The sequence below is a fragment of the Lathyrus oleraceus genome, chromosome 2 (assembly GCF_024323335.1).
Source record: "Lathyrus oleraceus cultivar Zhongwan6 chromosome 2, CAAS_Psat_ZW6_1.0, whole genome shotgun sequence".
NCBI classification, from domain to species: Eukaryota; Viridiplantae; Streptophyta; class Magnoliopsida; order Fabales; family Fabaceae; genus Lathyrus; species Lathyrus oleraceus.
This window is the reverse complement of record NC_066580.1, coordinates 319349916-319367164: the sequence shown is the minus strand read 5'-3', so window position 1 is coordinate 319367164 and position 17249 is coordinate 319349916. Positions and strand designations below refer to the sequence as shown.

The 17249-nt window shown below is 33.4% G+C and overlaps 3 protein-coding genes across 5 annotated transcripts; 1 reads left to right on the top strand and 2 right to left on the bottom strand.

The window, feature by feature from the left end:
* Positions 1–952: 952 nt before the first annotated feature.
* LOC127119290 (uncharacterized) lies at positions 953–3740 on the bottom strand. 2 transcript variants are annotated; one of them, XM_051049499.1, is made up of 6 exons: positions 3366–3740; positions 3199–3281; positions 2369–2455; positions 2025–2173; positions 1691–1822; positions 953–1401 (listed from the first exon to the last, which is right to left on the bottom strand). In XM_051049499.1, exons 1-6 carry the CDS (start codon positions 3502–3504, stop codon positions 1212–1214), a joined length of 780 nt encoding a protein of 259 aa, XP_050905456.1. In that variant the 5' UTR covers positions 3505–3740; the 3' UTR covers positions 953–1211. The 2 variants fall into 2 exon arrangements, with proteins under 2 accessions (XP_050905456.1, XP_050905457.1); XM_051049500.1 differs by having other exon boundaries at positions 2025–2170.
* Positions 3741–9737: 5997 nt separating this feature from the next.
* Positions 9738–13281, top strand: LOC127119289 (ATP-citrate synthase alpha chain protein 1). 2 transcript variants are annotated; one of them, XM_051049498.1, is made up of 13 exons: positions 9738–9987; positions 10259–10368; positions 10608–10784; positions 10920–11081; positions 11198–11278; positions 11372–11423; positions 11566–11680; positions 11806–11887; positions 12166–12261; positions 12353–12454; positions 12562–12678; positions 12769–12885; positions 12976–13281. In XM_051049498.1, exons 2-13 carry the CDS (start codon positions 10270–10272, stop codon positions 13045–13047), a joined length of 1272 nt encoding a protein of 423 aa, XP_050905455.1. In that variant the 5' UTR covers positions 9738–9987; positions 10259–10269; the 3' UTR covers positions 13048–13281. The 2 variants fall into 2 exon arrangements, with proteins under 2 accessions (XP_050905455.1, XP_050905453.1); XM_051049496.1 differs by having other exon boundaries at positions 11785–11887.
* A 3226-nt stretch (positions 13282–16507) lies between these two features.
* On the bottom strand, positions 16508–16828 carry LOC127123034 (uncharacterized). The gene has a single exon (XM_051053301.1). The coding sequence runs from the start codon at positions 16826–16828 to the stop codon at positions 16508–16510; it is 321 nt and encodes a 106-aa protein (XP_050909258.1).
* Positions 16829–17249: the final 421 nt, after the last annotated feature.

Here is a 17249-nt window from a genome sequence, read left to right as displayed (position 1 = left end):
GGAATCTACTGCCACAGAGCTGAGCTCCTATGGAGTGCTTAGTAGCTCTCCATTCTCATGATTACACAATGATTCTCCAAAAGTGTCCTCTTGTGATCTATTCCTAATCCTTTATGCAAACGGCCTAACAGAATTGGTTAAGACCAATTCTCTCTCTACTGCCACCTCATATCCAATCACGTGATATTTGATGCTCTTCTCCTTCTAGAATAAATCAGCCAAACCTTGGCTCCACTAGGCCCCCTGGCCCATCTGCATTCATATGGTCCCTAACATAAATCAATAAAAAATCATCAATATAGAATGTGTTTGGTTTACTCTTGAAAATCCAGACATTCATTTGGTCCCAATTCAACTATTGTGTGTATATTTCAAAATTTCAAATGTTAACCAAAATGTAGCAATGATAACATTACATCAGAATGTTGCATCAAAGGAATTGAGTCAATCATTAAAAAGACACGAGCAGAAAAAGCATTTTTGAATCAATATTACATTATATAAAGCTGAATAGCAGACAAGGTTATGAGTAAGACAAAAGGAGTAATCATTATTACATTAAAAAGTGAGAGTATTTTAAAATATTTTTTATTAATTAAACAGTCATTTTGAAACGACTCTCAATTCAATATATTCCACTTTTGAATCAAAAAATCAATTTTGAATCCACCAATACTTGATAAGGGGATACTCATGAGTATTAGGCATTGAATCAAAAAAAAGGAAAAACATTCATGATTCAGTATACTTGATGAGAGGGGTCAAAATGATTGCAAGTTAGGGGAGATAATATTCAAAGCAGCATCATGCTGTTAAAACACTTGTATATTTATCTTGATAATGAACCTAATGGAAAACAGCCGCCAAAACATTCTTAAAATAAAGCTGAGAACAAAAGCTAGATGTCAGTAAATGAAATCATCTCCCTCTGTTTTCAAAAAATAGATTCTCGTTTAATTAAACCGTGAAGTGCATAGTATTAAAGAAAATGCAAGTACTGGGACATAAAGTTGAATCATTAAATCCAATCAACATTACATGACTTCCAAATCTTCATTTATCCCAACATAGTGACTCCTACCCTGTCCCTCCCCTCCCTTTTTCTTTTAGTCCAGGCTGTGTTGAGTTTTAAGAGGTAAGAACCAAAAGGAACAACCTCATTCATCATATCTTTAATTCAACAACAATCTAAGTTTAAACATAATATTCAGCTATGGCTTCACATGTTGTCTGATAAACTCTTCTAGCTGAGATATCTCTCCAGTTAAACCAGAAGCATCTGCAGTTATAACTGTGTTAGAGCACTGTTTAAACGAAAATGGCTCGCCAGGCACCCCCAGAGTAAACTCATTTGTCACGTCGGCATCTGAAACTGCACTTCTTGATACCCGTAATTTGTCGCTGAAAAAGAAACAACTAGCTGAGTAGCCGACAGATGAAATCGTGAAAAGAATTAGATTGCCATACATTGCATGATATTTGCGATTTGATGATAAAAACAAACCAATCGTTTGGCTGGTGAGAGAAGTTGGAAGAATTTGATTAGTTAAGCGAAAATATAATATATATCTTCAATATAAGAAACCAATCAACAGCATATGGATGTGCATACAGATAGGGACATCGCTGAAGTAATTGCTGAATGATAAAATGAGTAAAGGTAAACAAAATTAAGGACTTGAAGCCATACATTTCTTTCTCGAGTTGTCTGCAGATAAATTCTTTGGTGTGAGCAGTGACTTTATCGGTTTTGTTGCAGAGAATAAGCAGTGGAATCTTCTTCCTCACAACACTTCCCTTAGTTAACAGATCATACAGGTACCTGGTTACGTAAAACAAAAATGTCATTTTCTTTGTAATTACTAATATTCATTCTTTCTCAAGAAAAGTGAGAAATGATAACTTATTATAGTGCTGTAACATCTCAAGAGTTTTTAACACACCTCGCAGTGGGTTTACAGCTAATACTGACAAAGTGGTTACTTTATAAAAAAGATTAGCATCATAATAAAAAGAAGAATTACTCTGAGGCAGCACGGCAATTTGGTAAGAAGTCCAAAGCATCAACAACAAAGACTGTGCCAGCTGCTTGAGGCAAGTATTCATCCAATTTGGGTCGAAGACGAGAATGTCCAGGAACATCAACAATATGAACCGGTTTTATCTTTCCCTTCTGTCACAATATAAAATACATAAGACAATATTTGGTCTATTATATGGTGTGATTCCAAATCATTATTAATGAAACACATGATATTATAAATAATTTCTACCAATTTGAAAAGCAAAAGTGTTTCTCCAATTAACAACAAAAGATGAATATTTTCATTTAATCGAGGTGAGCGTGAGTGCAGGAGGCTTACACTACCTTCGTTGTTTCACCATGAAGAATAAAAGTGTCTTCATTCGGCTCCATTGACGTAACAGTACCTTGATGTGTAGAGCCATCCCTAAGCTGACACATGCAAAAGAAAGTGTGCCAAGAACATTATGTCAGCACAGAAAATATGACTAGAATGAAAATTAGTAGTTGTATTACCTAAGGAATTAGATAACATCCAACCATGTAATATGCTTATACTAATAACATGCTTTATAGAGTAGTGGAATTTGAACAAATCACAATTGTTATGTGATATGTGCAATTGTTATGTTATATGCTGTCAAATAGTGGCTATACGAACGATGTAGCCCTGTAGCATAACGGTATTGAACTAACCGCTTTTCCCTGCTATACTGACAATACTGTTTTTCCTTACATACAACTATACAAGCAATATTTAGTCTTGATTAATTACAATTGTATTTTCTTGCGTAATAATACAAACTATATGCAATTCAAAAACTTGTCAACAATGATCGAAAAGCTCACCACAGATTAGACCTACAAAAATCAATTTATTTATTGTTTTTAGATTATAGAGCCAATATTCAGAGTCTTAGCTCAAGACTATAATTACTAAATACCACAAACAAACAGAATCCTACATAACAATTCATTCTGTGTACCTAAATATCACTTCATTTCATGCATGCAATGCAATGAAATTAAGCATAGTATGAACATGAACTCAACAACACTTAAACCATTAAACCAAAATGAACGCAAAACACAAACCAGTAACTCATCAATCACCAACTAAACCAAAACAATGTAGGTTTAACACAAAATTAAACTAAACATTATTATCAGCTTGCCTGATAGAAGAGAACGGTTTTCCCACTCCCACTGAGTCCCGTCAACACAATGGTGTTAGGCTTGCTGCGCTTAAAAAACCGAACTAAAAAAAACAAAAAAAAACATAATGAAAAACTCAGAATCAATCGAAAGAGTAAGAATTCAGCAAAAAGACGAACTCACTCACGCAGGAGAAGAAGTAGGGTTGTGAAAACCGCGATAGCAGCAGCAGCATAAAGTTGATCGGTGGGAATTTCACGAATGTGATCATTTGCGACATTCAACAGGTGAGAAATCTGTTCCTTCCATTGATCTAACTCTTGCATTGTGAAATTTGGGGTTTTTTGCTTCAAAGTGTTGAGATGTTTCGATTCTGTGTTGTGCTCGATGGTTGGAGAGTGATAACGGTTCCGAACAGGAAGCAGATGTCTTCCGCCGGACACGGTGGCTGCTGACGGTGCTCTAAATCAGCAGATCTGGCGTGACGACCTAAAATCGAGGGGTTTGAACTGTAGTGCGAAACTGCAATATGTCGTTTTAGTATATACTTCCCTCCTTAATTACAATACTACCATTTTGAATTTTCCAGGCTTAAATATAAAACTCCTAAAAAAAAGTATTTTTATCTTTGATATTTTAAAATATTTTAATTAATAATATGTGTAATATCTTTTAAGAAAATAAGTGATGTATTATTTTACATTATCAATCAATAATAATGATTATATATCCCATCGAATCAAATTAAATTTTTTTAACTAATTATATAATATGATAAAATGATATATTTTTATTATTTTCATACATCATAATACATATTATTTTACATTGATATTAAACTCTTATTTTAATGATTTTACTTTTTTTATTCTTTATTTTATAATTTTATGATTTTTTTGCCCTTCATCAATTTTATAAAAGTGACGTTGGTTTCATACGTAGGTGTTATTGACACGTTGGCTCCAACTAAATATAATTGACAACTTATTTAATTAAAATTAAAATTTAAAAATATAATAAAATAATATATTTAATCATAAAAAAGTTAGTTTTATATTTTTTTTTCTTACTTCATCCTATTTTATTTGATGTACATTTTATTCTTTATTTTCTTCACTTATCCTATCTTCTCGTTCTAAAGATTTCTTAGGGTAATATTTCCTATAATATATTAACAGCATTTCGTTTCAAACATCGTTGTTATATGTTTTAGATGGAAATTTTACTCATATCTTTTTTATTTATTCCTCTCCTCCTATAAATTATGAGCTTGAATCAAAATATTCCTATATAAATATTTATATTTAAAAAAAATATATATTTTTCTCATTTCATTTCAGAGAGAACGAAAGCACACGAAAGATATTCTTTTCGATTACAAACCAAAGAATATAAAGGGAAGTTATCTGATTCTTTAGTTTTTTCACACCAGAAAACTCACAAGTAAGTAATTAGATTTGATTCAAGAAAATTTTACACATTGAATAACTTGGAATATAGTAGTCTGGTTCACATCTATTATAACCAAATAACTCTTAACCATGTTATCTGGTTCTTGAAGTTGTACACCGGAAAACTACCACAAAGGTTATTTGGTTTTGAGATGTTATCAGGAGAACTTAATTAAAAGCTATATGATTTCTGTTTTTAACTTCCAATGTTTTTTTTCTTTTTTTGTGACGCGCATTAGAGGTCGGGACATGAACATTTATCGATGAACGGGTGAAGGGCGACAACCTCAACAACTGACAGATCGAGAGGAAAATCAAATAATTGCACTTGAGCCTCGTCTACAACAACCACGGTTCTCCGGAGGACCGTCCGATACGTCTCTTCTGGTGAGGTATCAGGATCATGTTGCTCACCATTTATGGTTCGACGAAATAAGTTAATCTTTATCATTTTATGTTGAATCATTTTTTTATTTTCCTTCAATTCACTGATCATGCCCATTCGTAAGGATCACTAAAGGAATTTTTTTAATTTCCGTTGCATTTTGGATCACAATTTTCCTTCAATTTCTTTCAACAAATTTTTATTTTCTATTTTCTATTTCAAGAGAGGAAATAGTAGGGATGCCAACAGGGAAGGGAAAGTGCATAATGATGCTTCCCCGCTCCCCGCCCACCCCTAATGTTTTCCCGATACCCATCCCTGATCCCCGTCACGGGGAATATTTTTCCTCATCCCCATCCCCATAGATCCCCACAAAGAATCGGAGATCCACGAAGATCGAATCTTTAAAAAATCTCTATACTTTTAAATCAAAACCATGACATTAGTATTTTGTTATTATTATTTTAAAAAAACATATATTATGCGTCTTTCTTTTTTTAAAATAAAAACACATCTTGCATCAATAACAAAAAAAAAAGAGGCAAAAGCACTTGCAATTACAAAAACACAACCACTAATTTACTAATTAAATAAAAAATCAGGTTACTAATTGAAGTACAATGATGTTGAAGAGTAATTATCATAAGCAATATGAACAAACGAGAGTTGTTGTTGTCATGATGATGAGAACATAGGAAATGAGGAATGAATGAGACAAATAGAATTGAGAAAAGAAGAAGAGGAGACAGTGTGTACATTGTATATAATGGGTGCACTTTTTTAGGGTTGGGTACTTGGGTAGTGAAGCAATACATTATACAATAAAAAATAAAATGATCCATTAATGACTCTTCATTTCCTAACATATTATTTTTTTATTAAAAAAACATGCAAAATTATATATATATATATATATATATATATATATATATATATATATATATATATATATATATATATATATATATATATATATATATATAAGTTAAATAATATGGTCGGGGTCGAGGAATCCACGAGGCAGGGGTACTTCCCCGATCTCCGTCCCAAAGTGTCACTGGGGAAACTGTTTGTTAGACAACAGTCTTCGATCTAGAAATGTGTGTGTGTGAATAGATCACTAGTTAAAATTTTGTAACAAAAACTATTTTAAAAAATTTATGGAGAGCGAAAGTAACCCTAATCGAATTGTCTAACTGAACATCTATCGAAAATCTCAGATATGCATAATTGTAATCAAGGTATGATAGTGAATATAAATTGATCAAAGACTTTTAATCACTACCAATTGAATGCTATGCTACAAGTATAGTCTATTCCTAATGATAAATCACAAAAAAATCTATTGAGACAAATTATCGAACATCTTGTGTGCAATCAATTTTATTTGGAAATTTGTATGGTTTTGTTGATCTTCAAATCCAATCACAATCTGAAGGATTGTGATCAACTCAACAAAACCTCTTTCAAAAGGTTATAATTTTTTTTGTCCAAACGTAATGATCGCACAATCAATGAATTCTACAATTTGCAATGAAAGAATAAGAGAGAGAGAGAGAGAGAGAGAGTACACAAGGATTTGTTTAGGCAGTTCCCCAATCGACCTCGCTATGGGTACATCTGCCGTTAATTCGAACTCAATTTGAGATAATGAAGTTAACTTTACTTTGCAAAAGTATGTATACAAGAGAAATGTAGCAATCCAACCATGCAAACCCTAAGTTTGATGTTGATTATGACGCTTTCTCTTATATTGATCAAAGCTTGATCAAGTAACCCAACAATGCCAATTTGATCCACCGTCCCACACTACTCCTTTCCAAGAAACTCCCGTTCTTTAAAGTCTTCACTTGATCGGGTCTAAATTGCGAATTTTTGTAACCCAAGATTTACCAATATGATCCAACGTCCCACATTACCCCTTTGCAATAACTTTCCGTTCTTCAAAGCCTTCACTCGATCGGATCCAAATTGTGTAATCTTATCCAAAATCTTAAAATCCCAAATAGATCTTGAAGGAAAAATCCCACCTTGGTTTTTTTATTTGAAACCCTCTAAGATCTCAACCCAATTTACAATTCAATTAACCTAAATTTGACGTTATCAATCCTAATTCTAGATGGCACCCAAACAAAGAATGATTATAGTTTGTTAGTGTGTATGCATAGAATAAGATTGAAGATGATGAGAACTCTTTGAAATCCTGGTTTCGTGTAGGTTTACTATAGAACCTTACTAGAACTAATGCTTGCATGGATTATATATATGTAAGCAAGTATGAAGCAAAAGGAATGCAAAAGGAATAGAAAACAATGCAAATTTTCAAGATTTTTAATGTATGTGTCGATCTATGCAAGTCATGTGTCGGCACATACGATGCATGTGTCGACCTGTAGAGGCAACACATCAAATAAAAGCTACATGCTTTAACAATGGGGTACATGAGCCGACCTGAAAAATTGTATGTACCGACCTGTTGAGAAATTTTCCTTTTATGTGTCGGCCTATAATGCGTATGTGTCGACACATAGCTGTCTTTCACATGAAAGTCAGTTTTTGATGTATGAAATTTTTTCTTTGATGCATGAACCTTTTCTAAACCTTTTCCAACATGTTGTTATGCTTCACAAAGCTAATATGCACATTTAGACTTAGAGGATACCGTCCGATATACATAAACGTTAAAGTATCCTAGTTTTGACATCATACAAAATACATCTAACAAAAATTTGCACTCACACTTTTTTCTCTATCCCTGTCTCTACGGGGAAAAAATCTCTGACTTCGGAGCTCCGAACATATAATCTCCATAAAGATCCCTGTTAATAGATATAAATTAACACCCATAGGAAATAACAGTCATAAAGATAGAAACAAGGTGTTTTGATTTACTTAATTCTTCATTTAACTCTTTATATATAAGAAATGAATCATCATACGAAAAGTAAGAAGTTACATTGTCATCTTCATGATTTCCCATAAGACAAATGTTTAATTCATTCTCTAATTCATTTGAAGATTACATATCCTTCTTGTTCCAATTTATTTATGCCCTCCTTGTGTCTTTTGGTGGCTTGCTAAATTTTCAACTTTCTTTTGATTCTAGTTCTAAGGGTAGTTTTGTTTTATATGTCCTTTCTTCCCACATTGAAAATATGTTGGAACTAATAAAGATTTTCCTTCATTTTTATGTTAAAAGTCTTGTTCTTTTTCACGCTTTATAATTTTTTTTTAGTTCCAAACAACCAATGACATTTCTTCATTGACATCTGACTCTTTATCTTCTTCGACTTTGAGAGTTAGGCTTTTCCTCCCCTTGTCTCATTCTTCATCATTAGCTAACCTTTTTAGCTTCATTTTGTGTCTTACGATTCAACAAACAAAGTAGTCAAATTCATAGAAGACACATTCTTATATTTAGAAATCATAGAGGCTTTAGGTTACCAACCACAATTTAAGCATCTAAGCATTTTTATAACTAAATCCTCGTCTTGAAATTTTTTATCCAAAGTTCTCATATGATTTACAACATGAATATACAATTTTTTTGATATCTCGAATGTTTTCTTCAAGTTTTATTGTGAAGAGTTTGTACTCATGGGTCAATGTGTTCTTGCTAACCTTTTTTTTACCTCAGTTATACCTTCATGGGTAACTTGAAGGGTGTCATATATTTCTTTTATAGCATCGCATTGAGAGGCATGCAAAAATTCACATATAACAAGAGCGGTAGTAATAATAGTTTTTGCTTTCAAACTGCGCTACACTTTTTCTTTATCCTTTTTAATCTGAATATTCCCATCTTTGTTAACCATAACACAATCAACTAGATATGTGAGAATAAAATGACCATTTTCATTGAAGTTTAAAGCATAATATGTTTCTTCTATAAAGATTCTCATATTCTATTTCCATAAAACATACACTTCTTCATCTTCATTGAAGGATAAATGTATGTTTAGTGAATTATTTGATGTCATATCCTCCCGAGACGATTAATCCTATAAAAATAGTTAAATTGAAGGATAAATGGAGATTTATTGTATCTTTGGTTTAGTTTTCGAAAAGTTAAAAAATAATTTTAGAGGTGATTTTGACATGATTTTGAACTATTTTGTTTTTGTAAAGTAGAATTTATTTTGCTTTTGAAATTTATTATGCTTGAAATTATAATTTATAACTTTTAAGTTTAAACATGATATTTACATTAAAATTTATTTAAAATTTACTATTCAACTCAATTTTGAATAAAGTTATTCAAATATAAATCACTTTACATTCATCTTATTTTTATCCAGAGTCAATTTTACGAAATTAATTTATTCATAATCAATTTTTTTTACCACAATTAATCAAGAAAATTTTCGTATTTTTTTTTGAGTATATTTAGATGAGAGATTTTAATAAAAAATATAAAAAATTATTAAAATAATAAAAATTTATAAAATATTTTGCATACAAAAAATCTAGAATTTAAAAAAAATCACACTATTAAGAAACAGATGGAAAAAAAAAGAAAAAAAATAGGTTGAAATATAGAGAAATGAGTTTGGAAAGGGAAATATTGAAAAGTAAAAAAAGAAAATAATCACATTATTAGGAAATGAATCACACTTTTATCGTTAGATTGTAAGATAATCACAAAAAGAAAATATATCAATTAACTAATTTTCTTACATTAAAATTATCTAACTTTTCTTTTTACAAAGAAAAAAAAAGAAAAGAAAAACATGAGACCCAATACAGGTAATTGTTGAAAGTTGAAAATAAGGTGATAGTTAGGTACCATCTTCTTCTATAACTCACCAACCCAACAACCTCAACATTTTCATTTATCTTGTTTTTTTGTTTCATTTAATAGTAAAAAGAAATCAAAGTTTTCAACTACTAATAGAGCCATCACACAAACCCAGATCTTCGTTCATCTGTTCGTTAGATCCAACGACCCATCCCTTCCGCCTTATACTCTTTCGGTAATTCCTAGATCTTCACTTTCTTTCATGTTTCAATTTACTCTTTTCAGTTTGCTGAATCTTAAAGCTTCTATTTTGATCTTAATTTTGAAGTCCCTTGAAGCTAATTTGAAATGGGTATTTTTTTTCCAATAAAAATAATTGTACTGGGTTGATTTTCTGAGTGAGATTTTATGTTTGAGTTTATTGCATGTTTTGTAGTAGTCAGGATGAAGAAGCTCTTAAATTGAATGAATTATTTGATAATTGAGTTTGTTGGTTGGTGAAATAGATTAAGAAGAAATGGCACGCAAGAAGATCAGAGAGTATGATTCCAAGAGATTGTTGAAGGAGCACTTTAAGAGACTATCTGGCAAAGACTTACCTATCAAGTCTGCACAAGTAAGTTCTCTTCATCAACTTAATTAGGTGCTTATTCGATAATTGCTTATCGTACAAGAATTTACGCCTTTTTGGATTGACTTGTTCGAGTTTCTTTACTGATTTAGTACTTGTGATGATAGAAGTTGAAAAAAGGTCAATATTTCAGAGTTAGTATGCTTGATTGCTTGCACAATGTTGCCTTGATTCGGTTTAGTGTGCATATAGGATTTAGTAATGAGTTTGTTTCGGTTTTTTAGGTTACGGAGTCCACGGATTTCACTCAGCTGCAAGACAAGGAACCTTGGCTTTCTTCTTCTAAATTGGTTGTGAAGCCGGATATGTTATTTGGGAAGCGTGGTAAAAGTGGTTTGGTTGCGTTGAATTTGGATTTGGCACAAGTTGCTTCATTTGTGAAAGAGCGTCTCGGTAAAGAGGTGTGTTTTCGATCTTTGGCTCGGTCCCTCGAACTGTTACATTCATGATCTTGCATTTTATTTTTCTAGTTGTTTTAAGTATTTTCCTTTCGATCATTTTGATGTATTTTGGTGACATGTTTATTGAATATATAGGTTGAAATGGGTGGATGCAAGGGACCGATAACAACTTTCATTGTTGAACCTTTCATCCCGCATAATGAAGAGTTCTACCTTAACATTGTCTCTGACAGACTCGGGAACAGCATAAGCTTTTCAGAATGCGGAGGAATCGATATTGAAGAGAATTGGGATAAGGTACTGCAATAAATAATTTTTTTTGTCTCGCAGATTGAACACTATCTAAGTCCTGAATGTATAAAATTTTCCCTTATAATACCCATAGGCTACAAAGTGGTTTGTTCGTATTTCAGGTTAAGACTGTATTTGTTCCAACGGGAGTGTCTCTTACATCAAAAATTGTTGCTCCACTTGTTGCAACCCTTCCCTTGGAGGTAAATTCTATTTTACCGCCACTTTTTATGCATATTATATTTATGCATATAAACTCGATGCGATTGATTGCACTGTACTTTGTGTTTTTATAGATCAAAGGGGAAATCGAGGAATTTCTCAAGGTGATTTTCACTTTGTTTCAAGGTATACAAAGTAACAAAATATATACTAATAAACGGTTGATGGACTTGTGTAATCGTCTGCTTTATTGACCGTAGTTACATTTAAACGATACCGTTTTCTTTAAAATTTATATGTTTAATTGTTTATTTTACTTTTGTGTTAGACTTGGATTTCACTTTCTTAGAGATGAATCCTTTCACATTGGTTGATGGAAAGCCTTATCCTTTGGATATGAGAGGCGAGCTTGATGACACTGCCGCTTTCAAGAACTTCAAGAAGTAGGTTCTTTCTCTTTAACTAACGCGTGTTATTTTTTAGGACGGAATACTCGTGCTACTTCATATCGATCGATATTTTGCAGTAAATATTTTTGAACGAACAGACGTTGTCGTAATGGTTGCAGGTGGGGTAACATTGAATTTCCACTACCATTCGGAAGGGTTATGAGTGCCACCGAGTCTTTCATTCATGGATTAGATGAAAAGGTACGCTAATATAACTTCTTCTGACCTAAATATACAATCTTATTCAACTCAGTTAAGACATATCCGGTGTCCAACATGTGTTGATGTCAGACACCAACACGACATCAAACACGTAGTTACATTCAATCACTTCTCTTTTCTTAAATTATTAACGGTGTCTACATGTTAGTGTCGTGTATGATGTCTGTATTAATAAGTTGATGAATGAAATAATATTATTACTTGTAGCTATGATTTGATTTTATAAGTTAATTTATACGCTTATTTAATTTTTGCAGACCAGCGCATCTCTAAAATTCACCGTGTTGAACCCAAAGGGCCGAATTTGGACAATGGTTGCTGGTGGAGGTGCTAGTGTCATCTACGCTGACACAGTGAGTGTCTCTTATTTTTCAAACCAAATTCATACTTAATATCCGTATCCGCAGCATGAAGTGACATCTTTTGTGCTTACTATTAAATCAGGTAGGCGATCTTGGCTTTGCATCCGAGCTTGGAAACTATGCCGAATACAGCGGTGCACCCAATGAAGAGGAGGTTTTGCAATACGCCCGAGTTGTGATTGATGTAATTCATTTTTATGTACCACTTCATTTTTTATGTACCTATTCAATTTAGAGATTGAACAGTAATGTTTACAATGGTGCAGTAGTAATCTTTTTATTTCTTTCCAGTGTGCAACTGCAGATCCCGATGGCCGAAAAAGGGCTCTCGTTATAGGAGGAGGCATAGCTAACTTCACCGATGTTGCTGCTACTTTTAGTGGGATCATTCGGGCACTAAAGGAGAAGGTAACAACACAATGATCATAAATTTTTGCTTAGTTGTATCAATAGAATCTTGTAATCTAGTTAATTGAATTTCGAGCTATTGCGACCCAGGAATCGAAGTTAAAGGCAGCAAGAATGCACATTTACGTGAGGAGAGGAGGTCCAAACTACCAAAAGGGTTTAGCAAAAATGCGAGAACTTGGAGAGGAAATTGGAATCCCTCTCGAGGTTAGTTAATGAATCAATGCTTTATTTTATTGATAGAGAAAATTGTTTGGAGGAAAGGTTTATTAATCCTTTTGAACATCTTCATTACAGGTGTATGGACCTGAAGCAACGATGACTGGTATATGCAAAGAGGCGATACAATGCATTACTGCTTCCGCTTAAGAATCCGTTTCAGGTCGATGCTTTGTTAGAATTGGTGTCATTTGCAGGTTTGATTTGAAGTGAATGTCCGTAATTTCCTTTCCCATTCCTAGAGTTTGTAAATTTTTACAATATGTGTTTATAAAATCAAGTCATCCAGAAAGAGTGGTTGAGAGTGAGAATGCTGTATCATTTTTCTGTTGTAGAATTTGATGGTACTGTCTTGATTCAATAAAGGTTTTTTTCTTTATGTTCTCCAATGTAGTCAAAGCTGATAGATAACAGTAGGAAGCAGGGGATATTTTTTTTTATATAAACTAACAGCCTATAAATAGGGCTAATACATAGCTAAAAGCAACATGAAAATAGGCACTATCCCACTTTCCAAATATACTCCTTTTGATTAGGAGAACTGAAACAAACTTACTGACACTCCTAAAGACTCTTAAAGACTCTTAAAGACCAGGACAACCCAAAACATGCAAATTATTAAATTTCCTCAACAATATCTCTCCCTTAAACTAATGTTCCAGACACATCCAGTTTAATAAGAGTTAAACTTTGAAGTACAAACACCAAGTAGTAACTTGAGCTTCTGAAATACAGGAAACTTAAGAGGTTTGGTTAGAATATCAACAATCTGGTCTTCACTTTTGCAGTAAGTAAGATTAATGACTCCATCATTTGTGAGATCCCTTAAAAAATGATACTTCACATCTATATGTTTGCTCAGGCCATTGTCCTTAGTTCCTTGCAAGTAACAAAAAATTGTTTTTGCAGCCGAGAGATGAATCTCTGTAGGACATTCCATGTACATGCTAATCACACTCACAACATGCATTATATCAGGTCTTGTTGCTGTCAAATACATTAAACTCCCCACTACTTGTTTGTAAAGAGTGTCATCAACCTTCTTTCCTCTATCATCTTTGCTTAGCTTCATACCAAACTCAGATTGAATGTTTACAGGATTACAATCCTTCATCTGAAACCTGTCCAAGATTTCTCGCACATACTGCTTTTGAGAAAGAAAAATTCCAGTAGAAGATTGCACCACTTCAATGCCAAGAAAGTAATGCATCATGCCAAGATCATACATCTCACATTCACCCATCATGGATTTCTTAAAACATCCAAACATGGCTATATATTATTTCCAGTGTAGATTAAATCATCTACATATAAGCAAACAATAAGCATTTCTCTTCCATCTCCGGTCTTCGTAACTTATACACTTTTGTGCTCATTGCTAAGTTTTATGTAACCAGGAGGTTGATCGATACATACCTCTTCTTACAAATCTCCATGGAGGAATGCTTATTTCACGTCCAACTAGAAGATATGCCATGAGTTTTGAGTTGTTATATCAATCACCAATCTGATTGTATCATGCCTTGCAATCGGAGCAAAGACTTCTTTATAATCAACACCAAACACCAAACTCATGCTTGTAGCCCTTAGCGACCAAGCGTGCCTTGTGTTTGTCAACCTCACCATTCTCCTTCAACTTTGTCTTGTAAAACCACTTTACACCAATTGTTTTATGCCCTTTTGGAAGATTACATAGCTCCCATGTGTCATTTCTTTCCATGGTTGTAATTTCAACATCCATAACCTTTCTCTATTTTGGTTCTTTGACAGTCGCTTCAAAGATGGTAGGATCACAATATGAAAATAGAGCAAAATGCTTAAGTGGATCATCACAATGTGATTCAACTGTAAGTGGGCTTTGATCAGTTGGAACATTTTGAGTGACTTTATCTTCTTGCTCATTTTCCATAGGCTACCACCCTTTCTCCTCCTCATCTAAATCTTCTGGAATACTTTCTTTAACACCATTTTGATTCCATGACCAAATGCCTTTTTCGTCAAATACCACATCACCGCCGAAGACAATTTTCATGGTGTTAGGATTGTACAGTTCATAAGCTTTTGACTTATCACTAACACCAAGAAAAATACATTTTCTTCATGGTTGTCTAGCTTCCTCCTCTTCTAATCTAGAATATGGGCATAGACAATACACCCAAAGATCTGGAAATGATCTACATCAGGTTTCCTTTCGCTCCACGCTTCCTCTAGTATCAGATTTTGAACAAGTGTATGACTTCTGTTCAATATATGAGTGCTCCAATTAACTACTTCAAGCCGGATTTTTTTTGGAATGCCACTTGTTGTCAAAAGGCTTCAATCCATATTCATAATAGTGCAGTTCTTCCTCTCACATTCACCATTTTGTTGGGGGTGTATAAGCTGCTGTAAGCATGGTTCTCACAAAAATTTGCAAATTCATGTGAGTTATATTCTCCACCACGATCTGTACGAAGAACTTTTATTGGGTTGCCAACTTCTTTCTCAACGAGCGCTTTATAACTTTTAAAAGCTACAAAGGCTTCGGATTTTTCTTGCAAAAAATTAACCCAAATCTTACAACTATAATAATCAATGAAGGTAATTATATATCTTTTACCTCCATTAGTTATTGGCCCACAAATGTTAGAATGAACAAGCTCCAATGCTTTCTCCAGTCTCCAAGATTTTCCATGCGGAAATTGATTAAGACGTTGTTTGCTAACAACACATTCTTCACAAACTTGAGAAGAAGCTATATATTGAGGAAGCTCCGTCACTATGCTTTTTTGTTGTAGTGTTTTCAATCCGCCAAAATTCAGATGCCCGTAACGAAAGTGCCATTGACATGCCTCATCTTCTAATTTTGCCGAGAAGCACGAATGAGTTGTGTTGTGAAGATAAAGTGGGAACATATAATTCGCCATCATGTTAACTTGAGCAATTAAGCCCAACTTTGTGTCTTGAATCTGACATACTCCATCTTTGATAAAAATCTTGTATCCTTTTTCTTGTAACTGACCCACATACTAAGCAAGTTGGTTTTTAAATCAGGCACAAAAAGAACATTAGCGATAGTGTGGGTGAAATTTCCTTTGGTTTGGATTGTTACCTTTCCTTTTCCATAACAATTTTTTTAGAGTTTTCACTGAACTTAACAGAGCCGTGAAAGGATTCATCCAAGTCAAAAAATGTCTCCTTCTCTCCACACATGTGATTGCTGCAACCAGTGTATAAGTACCACATGTCTTGTTGAGTTTCTTCTTTCATTTGACACACCATCAAAAGAGACACCTCTTCTTCCTTTTTTGCAAATTTAGTTTGATCTCCACTTTGTTTATTCAAATCAGTTTGACATTCTGATTTATAATGGCCATACCTATGACATCTGAAACATTCAACATTGGACTTGCCTCCTGACTTTGATATATAAGATGTTGAGTGGTAGCCTCCATATTCTATGCGTCTTCCTTGAAATTGACTCTCTCGATGATGATTTGATGTTGGTTCCCACGTTCATTGTTGTTTCTGACTCCTTTATATGGACTTCTACCTCTTCCTCGTCCTTTATCAACTATACTAGGTATGAAGTGATTTTCCGATAAGGTCTTCAATGTTTGTTCTATTTTTCCTACTGGTTATTTGTTTGCTCATGAACCAACAAAGAAATTTGTAACTCACCAATTGACAATAAACTAACATCATTAGCTTTTTTTATAACACAAGCACCATAATTAAAATTTGGTGTTAAGGATAGAAGAATCTTCTCAACAATGAGAACTTCCTCTGTCTTGTCGCCATGGATCCACATCTTGTTAACGATTGCCATCGTTCTCGAAAAATAGTCTGTAACTGATTCTCCTGATTTCATTCGAAGTATTTCGAACTCCAAACGAAGTGCTTGAAGCTGTTGCTTCTTAGCCCTTGCTGTAACTTGGTACTTCTTCTTCATGGAAACCCAAATATGCTTGGTCGTTATAGCAGTAAATTTTTTGAGATTAAGCTATTGATTAACTTAATTCGCAAAACAAGAGTCGCCACCACGCTTTTATTGTTTCCAAAGGAAAAAAGGAAAAAAATACGAACAAAACCCAAAGAAGTTTCAAAACAAAACTAATAAAAGAGAACAAGGGTCCGGGGGTTAGTTATGCAAATGGAAGGTATTAACACCTTAAACATCCATGGTACTCCATAGGAACCTCTTTGAAAGTATGTACATTTTTGGTTTGAAAAATGTGTTGTTTGTTAAAAGATTAGAGGGATGGGAAAATAAACATTTTATTATGATTTTGGTGTTTTCCAAGATTTTTAAAGTCTCACGCCTACGTACCAATAAAGTGCAATGGAGGATCAAAATCTCGTAGTTCGTGGTA